Source organism: Eublepharis macularius, chromosome 4 (genome assembly GCF_028583425.1).
Source record: "Eublepharis macularius isolate TG4126 chromosome 4, MPM_Emac_v1.0, whole genome shotgun sequence".
In the NCBI taxonomy this organism is placed as follows: domain Eukaryota; kingdom Metazoa; phylum Chordata; class Lepidosauria; order Squamata; family Eublepharidae; genus Eublepharis; species Eublepharis macularius.
This window is the reverse complement of record NC_072793.1, coordinates 169,861,988-169,875,432: the sequence shown is the minus strand read 5'-3', so window position 1 is coordinate 169,875,432 and position 13,445 is coordinate 169,861,988. Positions and strand designations below refer to the sequence as shown.

Genomic DNA, 13,445 nt, shown 5'->3' with positions numbered 1-13,445 from the left:
AAAATGCCCCCCAACCATCTGGGGCCCTTCTCCCACCTCTACTCCCACCCCCCACCAAGGCTCAGCCTGCTCCCACTTGGGGGGGGCATTTCATGACCTCCCCAAGTAGGTGCTCTCAGCCTCTAATGTCCACCCCCTACAGCCCCACACAAACTCAGTTCCCCCCAGCTGCCACACACAGACCCAAATCTCCACATTAGCCCCTCACAGACCCAAATCCACCCCCAGCAGCCCCACACCCATAACCCCAGGAACAGGCTGGCCAGCCCTCCCCCTTTGGGAACTTCTAAACTCTCTTTCCCAGGGCAATTCTGCACAGCCCAGGGGTGCCACAATGGTGGGCAAACTTCTGAGTACCAACTTGTCCCTGGGAAAGAGCACCTGACCTGACACACAGACAACCAACAGCCACAAAAAGAGAAAAGGGTCCCAACAAAGCCTATTACCACCAAGGGCAAGATGCCCTAGGAACCCACTAATCAATAAATTATTTACTCAAAATATTATTATTCGTGTCTTGCTCATCATGTGAATAAAAGATATACAATCAGTCAAATTTTTACAATGTGTACATATACAATTACATAAATACACACATATGTCCCATAATAGCTGCAAAGATTTTAGTGCACTCTGCGGGCACTGTAATGTTTGTGCCCTGAGTGTACCACTTGAATCTATAAAACATCCCAGAACAGGTAGACCACGCTATTTAGTTTTCCACGTGCTCTACACCACGAGTGGTATATATAATCCAATGCCCCTGCCCTTTGGTATATGTGGGAAGCACAAAGCGACCAGTAAAAGTGAGAATAAGAGAACATCTTTCCAAGATCCGCACAGGAAACCTGGAAGCCCCTTTAGTGGATCATTTTGCTAAAAATCATAACAATGAAAGGGAACTAAGATACTCTGTTTTAGAAGTGGTGCAATTTGATTATAATGACAATAGGAGGCTACTACAGAGTGAAGCCAAATGGATTTTCAGAATGAACTGTACAACCCCATATGGATTAAACAGTGAGATCAATTTTGCAGTATTTTTGTAATTAACAGATTTATTGAGGTATGGTACCTTTAAGAGAAGTGAATGCAGGCATGTAGCCAGGATTACAAAAAGAGCTGGTTACTACAGACAAGCACCTGCTGTAAATTAGCATCGATTGGAATTGGAAAGTTCCTATCTGGAGAGTGTGACTAGGACTATTATGTGCATGTAAGTATGTTATGCAATGTATGTAAGAATTTTATACAAGGTTTTACGCTATGTGTAAGGAATACTATGTAATGTTCAATATACTAAGCAAGGGTGGTTTATATTTGTTAATGCTTCTATGTTAGAGAGGAGGCCAGGATGAAGGGAAACCAAAACGAGCAACTCTAAGCTGGCGGGCTCGTTGCCACCTACCTGGAGATCCAGAGGGATCCTATCAGGCTCTTCTGACATTGCTGTTTTTGAACACTTACCTTATACTGACCATCCTGTTGGCATCACCACATATTTGGAGTGTGAGGACACGAGGAAGAATCATTCCAAGAACTGTCATTACTCCAGCAAATTTGTATAGGAAGTTATAGAATTATCATTGTCTCTTTGCAGCTATTATGGGACATATGTGTGTATTTATGTAATTGTATATGTACACATTGTAAAAATTTGACTGATTGTATATCTTTTATTCACATGATGAGCAAGACACGAATAATAATATTTTGAGTAAATAATTTATTGATTTATTGTGTTCCTAGGGCATCTTGCCCTTGGTGGTAACTGACACACAGACAACCACCCCGACACCCCCCCCCCCCACCTACAGAGAAGGCTGGCCAGCCTGCCCCATTGTTCCCAATGCTGGGAACCAACCTCACATCAAAGAAGGGAACACACACACAATGATTCAAGTTTAAAAAAACTTTAATTTCTCACTTTCAAAGTACAATAGGTCAACAAATCACGTCAAATCACACTAATTGTCCCCCACACAAAAGGACTACACAATTCACTACACATCAGAGCATCTTTAAAACATATTTTTTTAACAAACTCTAAAATTTTTGAACAGAATTAGGTTACACATTAGGAGGGGACAACAGGGCATGAAAAAAGAAGTCCCCTAGACAAAATTAACACAACCAACTTCAAATCAGAGATTCAACAAGCTGGCACACTTGTTTAAGAGCCGGGGAAGCATTGGATCAAGGGGACCAGAAACAGTAGAGCAAGCTACCAATCCTGTTTGTGAGGCATAATTAATAAATTAATACACAATTGATAAAATTGTGAGAGCCAGCCAGCAGAAAGGCACCGGAGCCACCCAGCAGAGCAGCAGGCCTGTGTGTAGGCCAGAAGCTGGCACACTTGTTTAAGAGCCAGGGAAGCATAGGATCAAGGGGACCAGAAACAGCAAAGCAAGCTACCAATCCTATTTGTTGTGAAGCATAATTGTGAAAGCCAGCCAGCAGAAAGGCACCAAAGCCACCCAGCAGAGCTTCTGGCCCGTATAGGCCATCAGAAACAGGCACACTGTTTTTTTAGGCCTGGGAAACATTGGATCAAGCCCACACTCAAGCATAACAAAGGAAACATTAAATCTAGCAAGCACAACAAGCATCATTGAACCCCCCCCACCCCCAAACATTGTCCTCTTGCCCAATCTGAAAATGTCCCCCCAGGCCAAGCCAAGACTAAACTGAAACATCTTTTTGCAGAGGCAGGCCACAGCAGCACATTGGCCCAGCATCAATACATTCACAAAAATTAAAAAAAGGATTCCTACCAGGCCTCCTCTCCGGATGTCCAGCACAGTTGATCCTCCAGGTAGATGTCCTCCAGGTGCGGTCTCTCTCCTCTCTCAGTCAACAGTCAGTGAGCAACAGAGCTGTCCCAGTCTTGCCCCAAATTTAAATCCCCTGCTGCAGCCTCAGCCAAAGATTTGAATCTATTGGCTGGCAGAAGGAAGCAGCAGTGGGATTGGTGACTCCTAAAGTCCCCCTCCCTTGCATGACCTCCCACACACTCCTACAGTCACCCTCCCTCCTGCTGCCCCTCCCCTACCTGAGCAAAATCAAAATGGCGATTCTCGGTATCTGAAAAAAACCCGAAACAATCCGAAACGTTTCAGGTTTTGTAGTTTCGGGTTACCCGAAACGTTTTGGAAAACCCGAAACGTTTCAGATAACCGGAAACAACCCGAAACAGGTTTGTTTCGGGTTTTTTCGGGTATCTAAAACCCGATTTGCACACCTCTAATTGTAACTGGCTGAGCAGTGACGTGGCTTCTCCTCATATGGATTCTTTGATGTCGATAAAGTTGGATTTTGTGATTGAAGCTCTTTTGTGGTTGAATCTCTTTCCACAATCTGAGCACTCAAAAGGTTTCTCCCCTGTGTGAGTTCTTTTATGCCGCTGCAGATCACTGTTCGAGGTGAGTTGTTGTAACTGGCTGAGCTGTGACGTGGTTTCTCCTCATATGGATTCTCTGATGTCGATGAAGGTGGATTTTGCGATTGAAGCTCTTTCCACATGCTGAGCACTCAAAAGGTTTCACCCCTGTGTGGATTCTTTGATGTTGCTGAAGATTTCCACTGCGGTTGAATTTCTTTCCACAATCAGAGCACTCAAAAGGTTTCACCCCTGTGTGGATTCTTTGATGTCGCTGAAGATGTCCACTGCGGTTGAATTTCTTTCCACAATCTGAGCACTCAAAAGGTTTCTCCCCTGTGTGCCTTCTTAGATGCCGCAGAAGATCTCCATTATAGAAGAATTTCTTTCCACATGCAGAGCACTCAAAAGGTTTCTCCCCTGCGTGGGTTCTTAGATGCTGCAGAAGATAACTATTACAGAAGAATTTCTTTCCACAATCTGAGCACTGAAAACGTTTCACCCCTGTGTGGATTCTTTGATGTTGCTGAAGATTTCTACTGCAGTTGAATTTCTTTCCACAATCTGAGCACTCAAAAGGTTTCACCCCTGTGTGGATTCTTTGATGTTGCTGAAGATTTCCACTGCGGTTGAATTTCTTTCCACAATCAGAGCACTCAAAAGGTTTCACCCCTGTGTGGATTCTTTGATGTTGCTGAAGATGTCCATTGCAGTTGAATTTCTTTCCACAATCTGAGCACTCAAAAGGTTTCACCCCTGTGTGGATTCTTTGATGTTGCTGAAGATGTCCACTGCAGTTGAATTTCTTTCCACAATCTGAGCACTCAAAAGGTTTCACACCTGTGTGGATTCTTTGATGTTGCTGAAGATGTCCACTGCGGTTGAATTTCTTTCCACAATCAGAGCACTCAAAAGGTTTCTCCCCTCTGTGCCTTCTTAGATGCCGCAGAAGAGCTTCATTACAGAAGAATTTCTTTCCACATTCAGAGCACTCAGAAGGTTTCTCCCCTGTGTGGCTTCTTAGATGCTGCAGAAGATATCTATTAGAGATGAATTTCTTTCCACAATCTGAGCACTCAAATGGTCTCTCCCCTGTGTGAATTCTTTGGTGACTGATGAGATGTGATGTGTACTCGAAGCACTTCCCGCACTCCAAGCATTTATGGGTCTTCTTCCCATTGTGCTTTTGGGAATGAATATTATACTGAGATTGATCTGAGAAGTTCATTCCACTCTTCAAGCACTTGGATTTTTCCTCCAGCATGGGAATTGCTTCAGAGAAATCCTCTCTTTGGCAAGGAATGTGTTTATCCCTCTTCTCCACTGTGTGGCTTCCCTCTGGCCTCTTGGGTCCATCTCGATTCCTGAAGTTTCCTTCCAGCTCTTCATCCTTTGCTTTATCTTGGGATGACTCAAGCCAATCCTCGTCGTCCTCATTCTCCTGACTGTCCCCTGCTGGAATAAAGAGAGAGACTCCATTAGCACCTAGGCAAGGAGGGTTGATCTGCACTTGAATTTCTCTCCATATTAAGAACATTTCCATGGCTTCTTCCTGATGTATGCTGAAGTGTACATTCATGGAAACTTTACAAGTACACTAAAGCCGACTACATCAGAGAAGTTTGGGTTGCCCTCTGACCATTTATATGGCTCCTTACCTGAGTGAATCCTCTGATGTGAAACAAGGACTGCTCTCCGACTGAAGCCTTTTCCACACTCCAAGCAACTATATGGTTTCTCTCTTGAGGGAACATCTAGATGGGAAATAACATTCATGCTCTGAATGAAGGTTGTTCCAGACGCCATACTTGCATTTTCATGCCCTTCCTTCCTTCTTTTTTGGGGTGATCTTTCTGCTCGGACTGGGATTTCATGGAATTCCCCTGCTTGGCAAGGAACGGGCTTATTCCTCATCTTCTCCGCATGGCTTTCCTCCTGCCTTGGTGGCTGAGTTAGAATCCCGAAGTTTCCTTTAGACTCTTCGTTCTTGCCTTTATTCAATGAGAATCCTTGAAATTCCTCAATCGTCTCCTCTACGGCTCCTGCTGGAACAAAGAGAAAGGTACAATCAGCACCCATGCAAGAAGCCAAGCCACATCTCAGGTACTCCTCATTAAGGGGTGTACTTTGTCACAACTTCTTTACCTCGTAGGAGAAGGATTCCACACGCAGAATATTTTGTGTTATGTATATAGTGTGTTTGAGGAGACTTCAACTGACTTGTTCCAAAATGATAGCAGAGATGACTCTGCTTCATGGTCACTATAGAAAAAATCCTTACAGCCCTAGTTGTCTAGTTATGTAAATGGCTGCTTCTTAACCATAATGGAATTTTCCTCACTAACTCCTTAGTTTTTCTTGTATCCTCCCAATGCTGCAAGCTTTGACCATGAATTTAGGGCAAGCATCTTGTAAAGGTATATAAAATAATTGCCAGCCCTTTTTTTTCTGTAGAACCTGCCTGCTATATTTTTGGGCTTGTAGCTTCTCCAGGATGTGTTGAATAAACCAATCAAGATACAGCCTGCTTTTATTCCTTACTAGCAACAAAGCCCATTGTGGGGGCGGGGAGAATGGGCTCTAGAAAGGGGTGGGCAAGCAGGCACTCCCTCCTCCTCTTCCATCAGTGTTCCCAGCTAGATGAAGGCAGGGTGGGGCAGGCATGGCAACTTTCTCTGTACCTAATCCCAGCCAAGTGAAGGGGGGGGCATTGCAGACTGCTGTGCACCTGATCCTGGCTGGGTGAATGTGTGTAGGGGGGCAGGCGTTCCCTCCTTCTCCGAACTTGATCCCAGCTGGGTGAGGGGGGGGCAGGCATTTCCACCTGCTCCACTCCTGATCCCAGTTGTGTAAAGGCAGGGAAAGGGCATTGCCACCTGCTCTGCTCCTGACCCCAGATGGGTGAAGACGAGGAGTAGGCATTTCCACCTACTCCACTCCTGATCTCAGTTGTGTAAAGGCAGGGAAAGGGCATTGCCACCTGCTCTGCTCCTGACCCCAGATGGGTGAAGACGAGGAGTAGGCATTTCCACCTACTCCACTCCTGATCCCAGTTGTGTAAAGGCAGGGAAAGGGCATTGCCACCTGCTCTGCTCCTGACCCCAGCTCGGTGATGGCAGTGAGCGGGCACTAGCACCTGATTTGCTCCTGATCCCAGGTATCTGAAGGCTGGTGGATTGCCACCTGCTCCACTCCTCAGCCCAGCTGGGTTAAGGCAGGGGGTGGGCATTGCCACCTACTCCACTCCTGATCCCAGCCAGGTGAAGGGGGAGGGCATTTCCACCTGCTCTGCTCCTGACCCCCCAGGTGAAGAAGGGAGCACTGCCTCCTAGTCTAAACCTGATTCTGGCTGAGTGAAGGGGGGCGGGCATTGCCACCTGCTCCACTCCTGAACACTCCTGGGTGAAGTTGGGGCAGGCATTACCCCCTGCTTTGTTCTTGATCCTGGCTGGATGAAGAGACAAGCATTGCCACCTGCTCAGCTTCTGCTTCTGGCTGGTGAAGGGGGTGGGTGGGCATTTTCTCCTGCTCTATGGCTGATCCTGGTTACGTGAAGGTGGGGGATGTGCATTGCCACCCTCTTCACTCCTGATCTCAGCAGGGTGAAGAGGGGATGGGCATTTCCACCTGTTCTGCTCCTGATCCCAGCTGGTGGATGGCAGGGGGTGGACATTGCCACCTACTCCACTCCTGATCCCAACCACATGAAGGCAGAGGGTGGGTATTGCCCTCTGCTCTGCTCCTGATCACAGCTAGGTAAAGGATGGGTGGGTATTGCAACCTGTGTTATGTCTGATCTCTGCTGGGTGAGGGTGGCGGGGGGGCATTGCCACCTGCTCCGCTCCTGAACCCAGCTGGATGAAGGTGGAGGATGGGCACTGCCACCTGTTCCACTCCTGATCCAAGTGGGTGCAAGCAGGGGGCGGGCATTGCTCCCTCTCTGCTCCTGATTCCAGCTTGGTGAAGGTGGGGGGCAGGCATTGCCACCTACTTTGCTCTTGATCCCAGCTGGGAGAAAGTGGGGGCAGGCATTGAGCCAAATCCTGGGCTTCCCGCAGTAGCACGCTGTCTGGAGGTCTGGTTGCCTCATCTGGGCTTTCCATCATCGTAGCGACCTCTGTGGTGCACCAGGGTAGGAAGTGACTTGTGTTGAATACGCTTAGCCTTACATATAGTAGGATTCCTCCACAACATCCCCCCTAACTGAGCAGCTTGTTGAACCTTTTACCCAGCCAGGCCATTCAGTACAGCACATTTTAAATTCTGTATCTGTGACCTCCCCAAAACTCCATATAGGTACATTAAGGAAAAAAAGGAGTTAGGAATCTTTCTCCTAACATTCCTCTTTTACTTGCTGCTCAGGTCTTGATTTTCTGACATCGATGATTAAATACAAGAAGTTATCATAAAATCCAGTCCAGCATCTGGACAGACAGCTTCCCCATATTTTCCAGCCTCCCAAAAACACCTTTTCTGGGAGCCAGGACCTCACCAAGTTAATGCCACAGTTCAAAGGGGACCCTCATTGTTTTGGGAAGGTTTGTCAATTGTTGGGGGGCAGGGCAGGCCTGGAGGCACCTAGCAGATCACTGCAGGAAAGACCTGATGGGCCTTTGGTCCTTAAGTGACTAGCCCTTTTCCTTTTAATATCTAGTATCTAAGATTACTGCAGTGCTGAAATGGATCAAAGCCACTGCAGAGCTCATCCCCAGAAGGAGCTTCTGAGGGGCCCAGATCTCAGGCCCGAGAAGACCTCCACTCCCTCCTCACCTAGCGGGCTGGCTTCTCCATCCTCCTCTTCCTTGAGGCCCCTCGTGAGCTGCCCCTGCTCAGCCTCACACGGATCCTGGCCTGCCTCAGAGACCCTCCCAGATGCCTCCTCCAAGAGAACCTGCAACAGCAGAGAGGGACCCTTTCAGGGAAGAGCAACAAAGGGGAGGGGGGGCAGACAGAGCGGACGGTTCCGTACCCCACCCTGACCGTAGCTAATTCATTGGTATTTAATGGAGAGAAATTAAGGAAGAATTTCTTGAAAAAGTATAGGAACTTCTGAGCACCACATTGCAAAACAAAAATAACCTGAGCCAGCCTGGTTCATTGCAGGCAACCCAGGAGGGAAAAGAGTTTAGCCCGATAATCGATTCGGTTTCCAGTTACCTTCTATCTTGATTCATGCACACAATCTGTAGAGATTTTAATATAAACAAAAAGTAAAAAGAAAACACTTACATGAAAATAAAGCATCAGGCTGCAGGTGCTACTAATATTTAGAACTACTCAGGATGGGCCATTAATACGAATTAAACCCGTTCATGATGGTCAGATTCCCTTTTAAGAATTTTTTTTTTTCAGAACAGATTTCTGAAACAAGTGAAATAAACGGGACAGAGTAAACTCCAGGGCAATGAAGGCCGAGAAGAAGGCAACACCACCGAAAAGGCCCCAAACTTATCTGCAGACCCCAAACTGTTCAGGAGGAGGGAGATGGGAGGAGATCGTCTTCCGGTCTCACTCGTGAACAAAGGAGCCTCCCAGGCAAAGGGCCTCACCTGCGTCTCCTGCCGTAAGAGGAACTCTTCAGCCAGGGCCACTGCCTGGGAGCAGCTCTCAGGGCCGCCTTCGCTCACCCAGCTCCGGATCTCTGGGGGCAGGACAGTCAGCAGCTGCTCCAGGATCAAGAGCTCCAGGATCTGCTCCTTGCTGTGCTTCTCCACTCTTAGCCACCCACGGCACATTTCCCGGAGTTGGCTGTAAGCCCCCCGTGGCCCCTCGGCCTCCTGGTAGCAGAAACGCCTGAACTGCTGACGTTGCTTCTCCCGGCTCAGGACATCCCCTCGCAAGATGGCTGCCTTCACCTTCCCATAATCCTCTCTGTCTCTGACATCCAGACTGTTAAAGGCCTGCTCAGCTTCTCCACTAAGGGCTGGCCGGAGTCGGGTCACCCACTCTTCCTGGGGCCACTGACAGGCTTCAGCCACTTGCTCAAAGGAGGCCAGAAAGGCCTTGGCATCATCCCAGGGTGAAGGTTTTGCTGGCAAGTGTGGGCTTCCCCATCCAGAGTGAGGGCTTTCCAGTGTCCTGAGGAACTCCTGCCACTGGGCTTCCCACTGTGCCAGGGAAAGGGAACCCTCTGCTGCTGGATGATCTCTTGGCCTCCTCCGAAGGAATCCTCTGATACTCCCAGCCTGGAGGTCATGAGCAGCCATTCCCCTCCCTGCTGGTCCCTCCCCTATTTTCATATCTTGCCATTCTGTTTTCATATTGGGGAATTGCTCTGTGATATTTTTCCACAACAAACTGTAGAAATGAATTACAGTGTTCAAGACTCAGATTCTTTCTGTAAGAAAGAGACAGAAGCAGAAACTGAAAGAACAGATAAAAGTGGTATTGTGTTCTCTGTTTGTCTTTGGACTTGTCAGATACTTAAATTATAAAATTATATCAATGTGATTTTACATACATAATTTGTTAAATGAATACATTTAAATTCTCATTTTAAAGTTTGGAATTTGTTTTACGTGACAGAATTAGAAGTTTCCCCCGATCTGTCCTGCATTAACACATCACACTTCTAAAAAGCAGCGAATTCAGCACACAGAGGCTCCCATGAAGCTACTTTATACCTTCAGGCCACCAACAACACCCCTGCCCGATCCAGAGTGGTTTCAGGAGGCTTTTCCAACCACGTTTTTGGGTTCGCTTCAGAAGGGGCTCCCTGGGATTGAACTGGAAGCTTCCTGGATTCAAGGCAGCTACTTAATCCCCGAACTACGGCCCCGCCACACCTCCACCCCAATGAGATCCCGTCCTCCCAATCCAAGCACCACCTACAGAGGACAGCACGAAAGAAGAAGAGTCTGTTCCCGGCCTGGCGGGAATCCTGATTCCCCTCTTGCTCCTTGCTTCAGAGCCAACCCAGTCCCTGATTCAAGGGGGCCGGACCAGAACCGACCTCCCTCCTTGGGAGCAGAGAAGGGGCCGGCCTGACCCCCTCCTTCCCGGCCCTGCTCCGCACGTGGGGCCCAGAAAGATGGCCCTGCGAGGCCTGCCGGAGCTTCTCCCTTCCCGCCCGCCGCTCTTTACCTTTCCAGGCATGCCCCGGTCCGGCTCCAGCCTCAGTCCTCCCGCTCTCCTCCAAGCAAACCCCCAGCTCAAAAGCAGGAAGTTGGAGGCTTCAGTCTCTCTCCTCCTTTTGCAACCTCTCTAGGAAATGAAACTTTGTCACTTTAACCCTCTCCAGTCCTTGGACGTGGTGTCCTTATTTTAAGGTGCATGGCTTAATATCATTTTAGAAAGTTGGGAGAAATGTGACTCTTTTTTTAGGCCCCACCAGGAAACTCCCGTCTTATCCCGGAGATGAAAAGATTAGCTGGCATCACTTTGTTATGAAAGATCTCTGTCTTTTGAGATGAGAGATATCATGATCTCTTTGTTTATGCTCAGAGGCCAGTGGGAAAGGAGGTTGAAGGGACCCTATTCCAAAGCAAGGAAGGAATCTGGGACGGGGTAAAAGCCGGAACGCGCCGGAACAGGCACTAAAGACATGCCAGTACCACAAAAAACAATGGGATGTGTTAGAGACACTCCAGAACAATATTTTGGAAATGAAAATGCTGAACTGGTGTGCTTGTATTAACCCTTTCCATGCCAAAAAGGTCCCGGAACAGCACAAACAGCCCGGAACGGGCACTAAAGAAACGCCAGTGCCAGTCACAGCTGCTGGAGAAATGTCAGGAACTACAATGCCAAGACCACGGCTATACAGCCCAAAAAATCCACAACAACCATCGTTCTCTGGCCGTGAAAACCTTCGACAATACATCACTCTCTAAGTGTTTAAATGGTTTCAGTGTTGTTTGGATTCTGTGGTTGATTTTAAGGTGTGAAATATGAGGTGGAGCCAGCTACTTGAACCCAGCTTCCGCCAGGATCGAACTCAGGTCCTGAGCAGAGCTTGGGCTGCAGTACTGCCACTCTGCGCCACGGGGCTCTTAGTGGTTAGTATCAGACTACAATCGGGAAGGCCCTGTTTCAAATCCCGGTTCTGCCATGGAAGCTTGCTGGGTGACCTTAGGCCAGTCACACCCTCTCAGCCTAACCCACCTCACAAGGCTGTTGTGAGGAAAACTGGAAAAGAGAACAATGTAAGCTGCTTGGGCCACCACTGGGAAGAAAGATGATGTTATGAAGCAAATAAATAAAAATATAATTAAATAATTGAAACGTGGCCATTTACTCCACCCCTGCCAGACCACCAGGGAGCCTTTAGCCACTTGGAGGATATCAGCAAAGGTAGAGAGACCCAGGAGATTCAGGCCCCCCCCTGTCTCTCTAGCCACCCCCCCCCCCGGTCATAGTCCGATGACAAGCCAGATTTTGTACCTCACGAAACGGTCATTGTACAAGAGCCAAATCCAGCCCCCTCCGCTCTGGAGGTTTTATCAGAGGTTTTTGAACTATAGAGCTGCAAAGGAATCTGGAGGGAAACCTGACCCCCTCTTGCTCCTTGCTTCAGAGCCAACCCAGTCCCTGATTCAAGGGGGCCGGACCAGAACCGCCCTCCCTCCTTAGGAGCAGAGAAGGGGCCGGCCTGACCCCCTCCTTCCCGGCCCTGCTCTGCACGTGGGGCCCAGAAAGATGGCCCTGCGAGGCCGGCCGGAGCTTCTCCTTTCCCGCCCGCCGCTTTACCTTTCCACTGTATATAAAGAGAGAAAAGACTCACAGGAGCCACTATTCAAAACCCATTTGAATATATAATAACAATCAAATATATTAATGCATTTACTATTCAATGTTATTGATCACAGTCAAAAATATTAATGCATTTACTACTCAATATTATAAAGCATATATGAGCTATTCAATAAAGTTAGTCCAGGGTTTCCATCGTGTATATATGTTCTTTGGCCACAAGGAACAGCAGAATCTTCACAAAGTCTTCTTAAACGAAAAATTACCTTCTCCTGCGCAGATACAACTGCTGCCGTCCAGGTGCTGGGGAAAAACAAGCGTCTTTGCCAATTGAAATTGAATAATAGTGAATGGAACAGTTATGAACCACGCCCCTGAAGAAGGGGACGAAATCTGAGTTTAGCCGGCCCCAGATTGGGCGTGGCTAATTTCTAATTTGCTTTGGAACCTGTTCCACCTGGTAATTTTTCGTTCAAGAAGACTTTGTGAAGATTCTGCTGTTCCTTGTGGCCAAAGAACACACATATATACACGATGGAAAACCTGGACTAACTTTATTGAATAGCTCATATATGCTTTATAATATTGAGTAGTAAATGCATTAATATTTTTGACTGTGATCAATAACATTGAATAGTAAATGCATTAATATATTTGATTGTTATTATATATTCAAATGGGTTTTGAATAGTGGCTCCTGTGAGTCTTTTCTCTCTTTATATACAGTTTTGAACAGGAGCAGCCTCTTTCTTTTCTTTGCTTTACCTTTCCAGGCATGCCCCAGTCCGGCTCCAGCCTCAGTCCTGCCGCTCTCCTCCAAGCAAACCTCCAGCCCCAAAACAGGAAGTTGGAGGCTTCAGCCTCTCTCTCCTCCTTTTGCAACCTCTCTAGAAATTGAAACTTTGTCACTTTAACCCTCTCCAGTCCTTCGAGAAAAAGAGGGTTGGGGGCTTGTTTTAACGCGTGTGCCTTAATATTATTTTAGAAAGAGTTGGAGAAACGTGACTTTCTTTTAGGCCCCACCAGGAAACTCCCCTGTCTTATCCCGCAGATGAAAGGATGAGTTGGCATCACTTTGCTTATGCTCAGTCTACTAAAAGCAGTCTACGACACAAAATAACACAACTCACTTCACTGGTTTTGACAGCAATTGTGTTTTGGGGGATTCTGATGTGAAGTGAGTTGTGTTATTTTTGTGTAGTAGACTGCTTTTATGCCCTGTTGTGCCCTCCTACTGTGTAACCTAGAGCAGTTAAAGAAATAAAGTGTTTTTGACAGGAATTGTGTTTCTGTGAGTCTCTGATGTCAAGTGAGTTGTGTAATTTTTTGTGCAAGATACTGCTGGCATGCCCTTTGGTGTGCCCCCCTGCAG

General features: G+C 47.4%; 1 protein-coding gene across 4 annotated transcripts; it reads right to left on the bottom strand.

Annotated features, from left to right (window-relative positions):
- Positions 1 to 1,897: 1,897 nt before the first annotated feature.
- LOC129328672 (zinc finger protein 345-like) lies at positions 1,898 to 12,905 on the bottom strand. Of its 4 annotated transcripts, none has more exons than XM_054977891.1 (5): positions 12,839 to 12,905; positions 8,932 to 9,719; positions 8,153 to 8,273; positions 5,041 to 5,427; positions 1,898 to 4,837 (listed from the first exon to the last, which is right to left on the bottom strand). In XM_054977891.1, the coding sequence occupies exons 2-5, from the start codon at positions 9,640 to 9,642 to the stop codon at positions 3,414 to 3,416; spliced, it is 2,643 nt and encodes an 880-aa protein (XP_054833866.1). In that variant the 5' UTR covers positions 9,643 to 9,719; positions 12,839 to 12,905; the 3' UTR covers positions 1,898 to 3,413. The 4 variants fall into 4 exon arrangements, with proteins under 4 accessions (XP_054833866.1, XP_054833865.1, XP_054833869.1 ...); XM_054977890.1 differs by lacking the exon at positions 12,839 to 12,905 and adding an exon at positions 10,466 to 10,526; XM_054977894.1 differs by lacking the exon at positions 12,839 to 12,905 and adding an exon at positions 10,466 to 10,526 and having other exon boundaries at positions 1,898 to 4,834.
- Between the last annotated feature and the right edge of the window lie 540 nt (positions 12,906 to 13,445).

Excerpts from the sequence above, each read along its gene's own strand:
- LOC129328672 (XM_054977891.1), bottom strand. The coding sequence starts at position 9,642 with ATGAAAACAGAATGGCAAGATATGAAAATAGGGGAGGGACCAGCAGGG. Across the intron at positions 8,274-8,931 it reads TCTTACGGCAGGAGACGCAG|GTTCTCTTGGAGGAGGCATC; the intron begins GTGAGGCCCTTT and ends CTGCTGTTGCAG. Across the intron at positions 5,428-8,152 it reads TGGAGAAGCCAGCCCGCTAG|CAGGAGCCGTAGAGGAGACG; the intron begins GTGAGGAGGGAG and ends TCTTTGTTCCAG.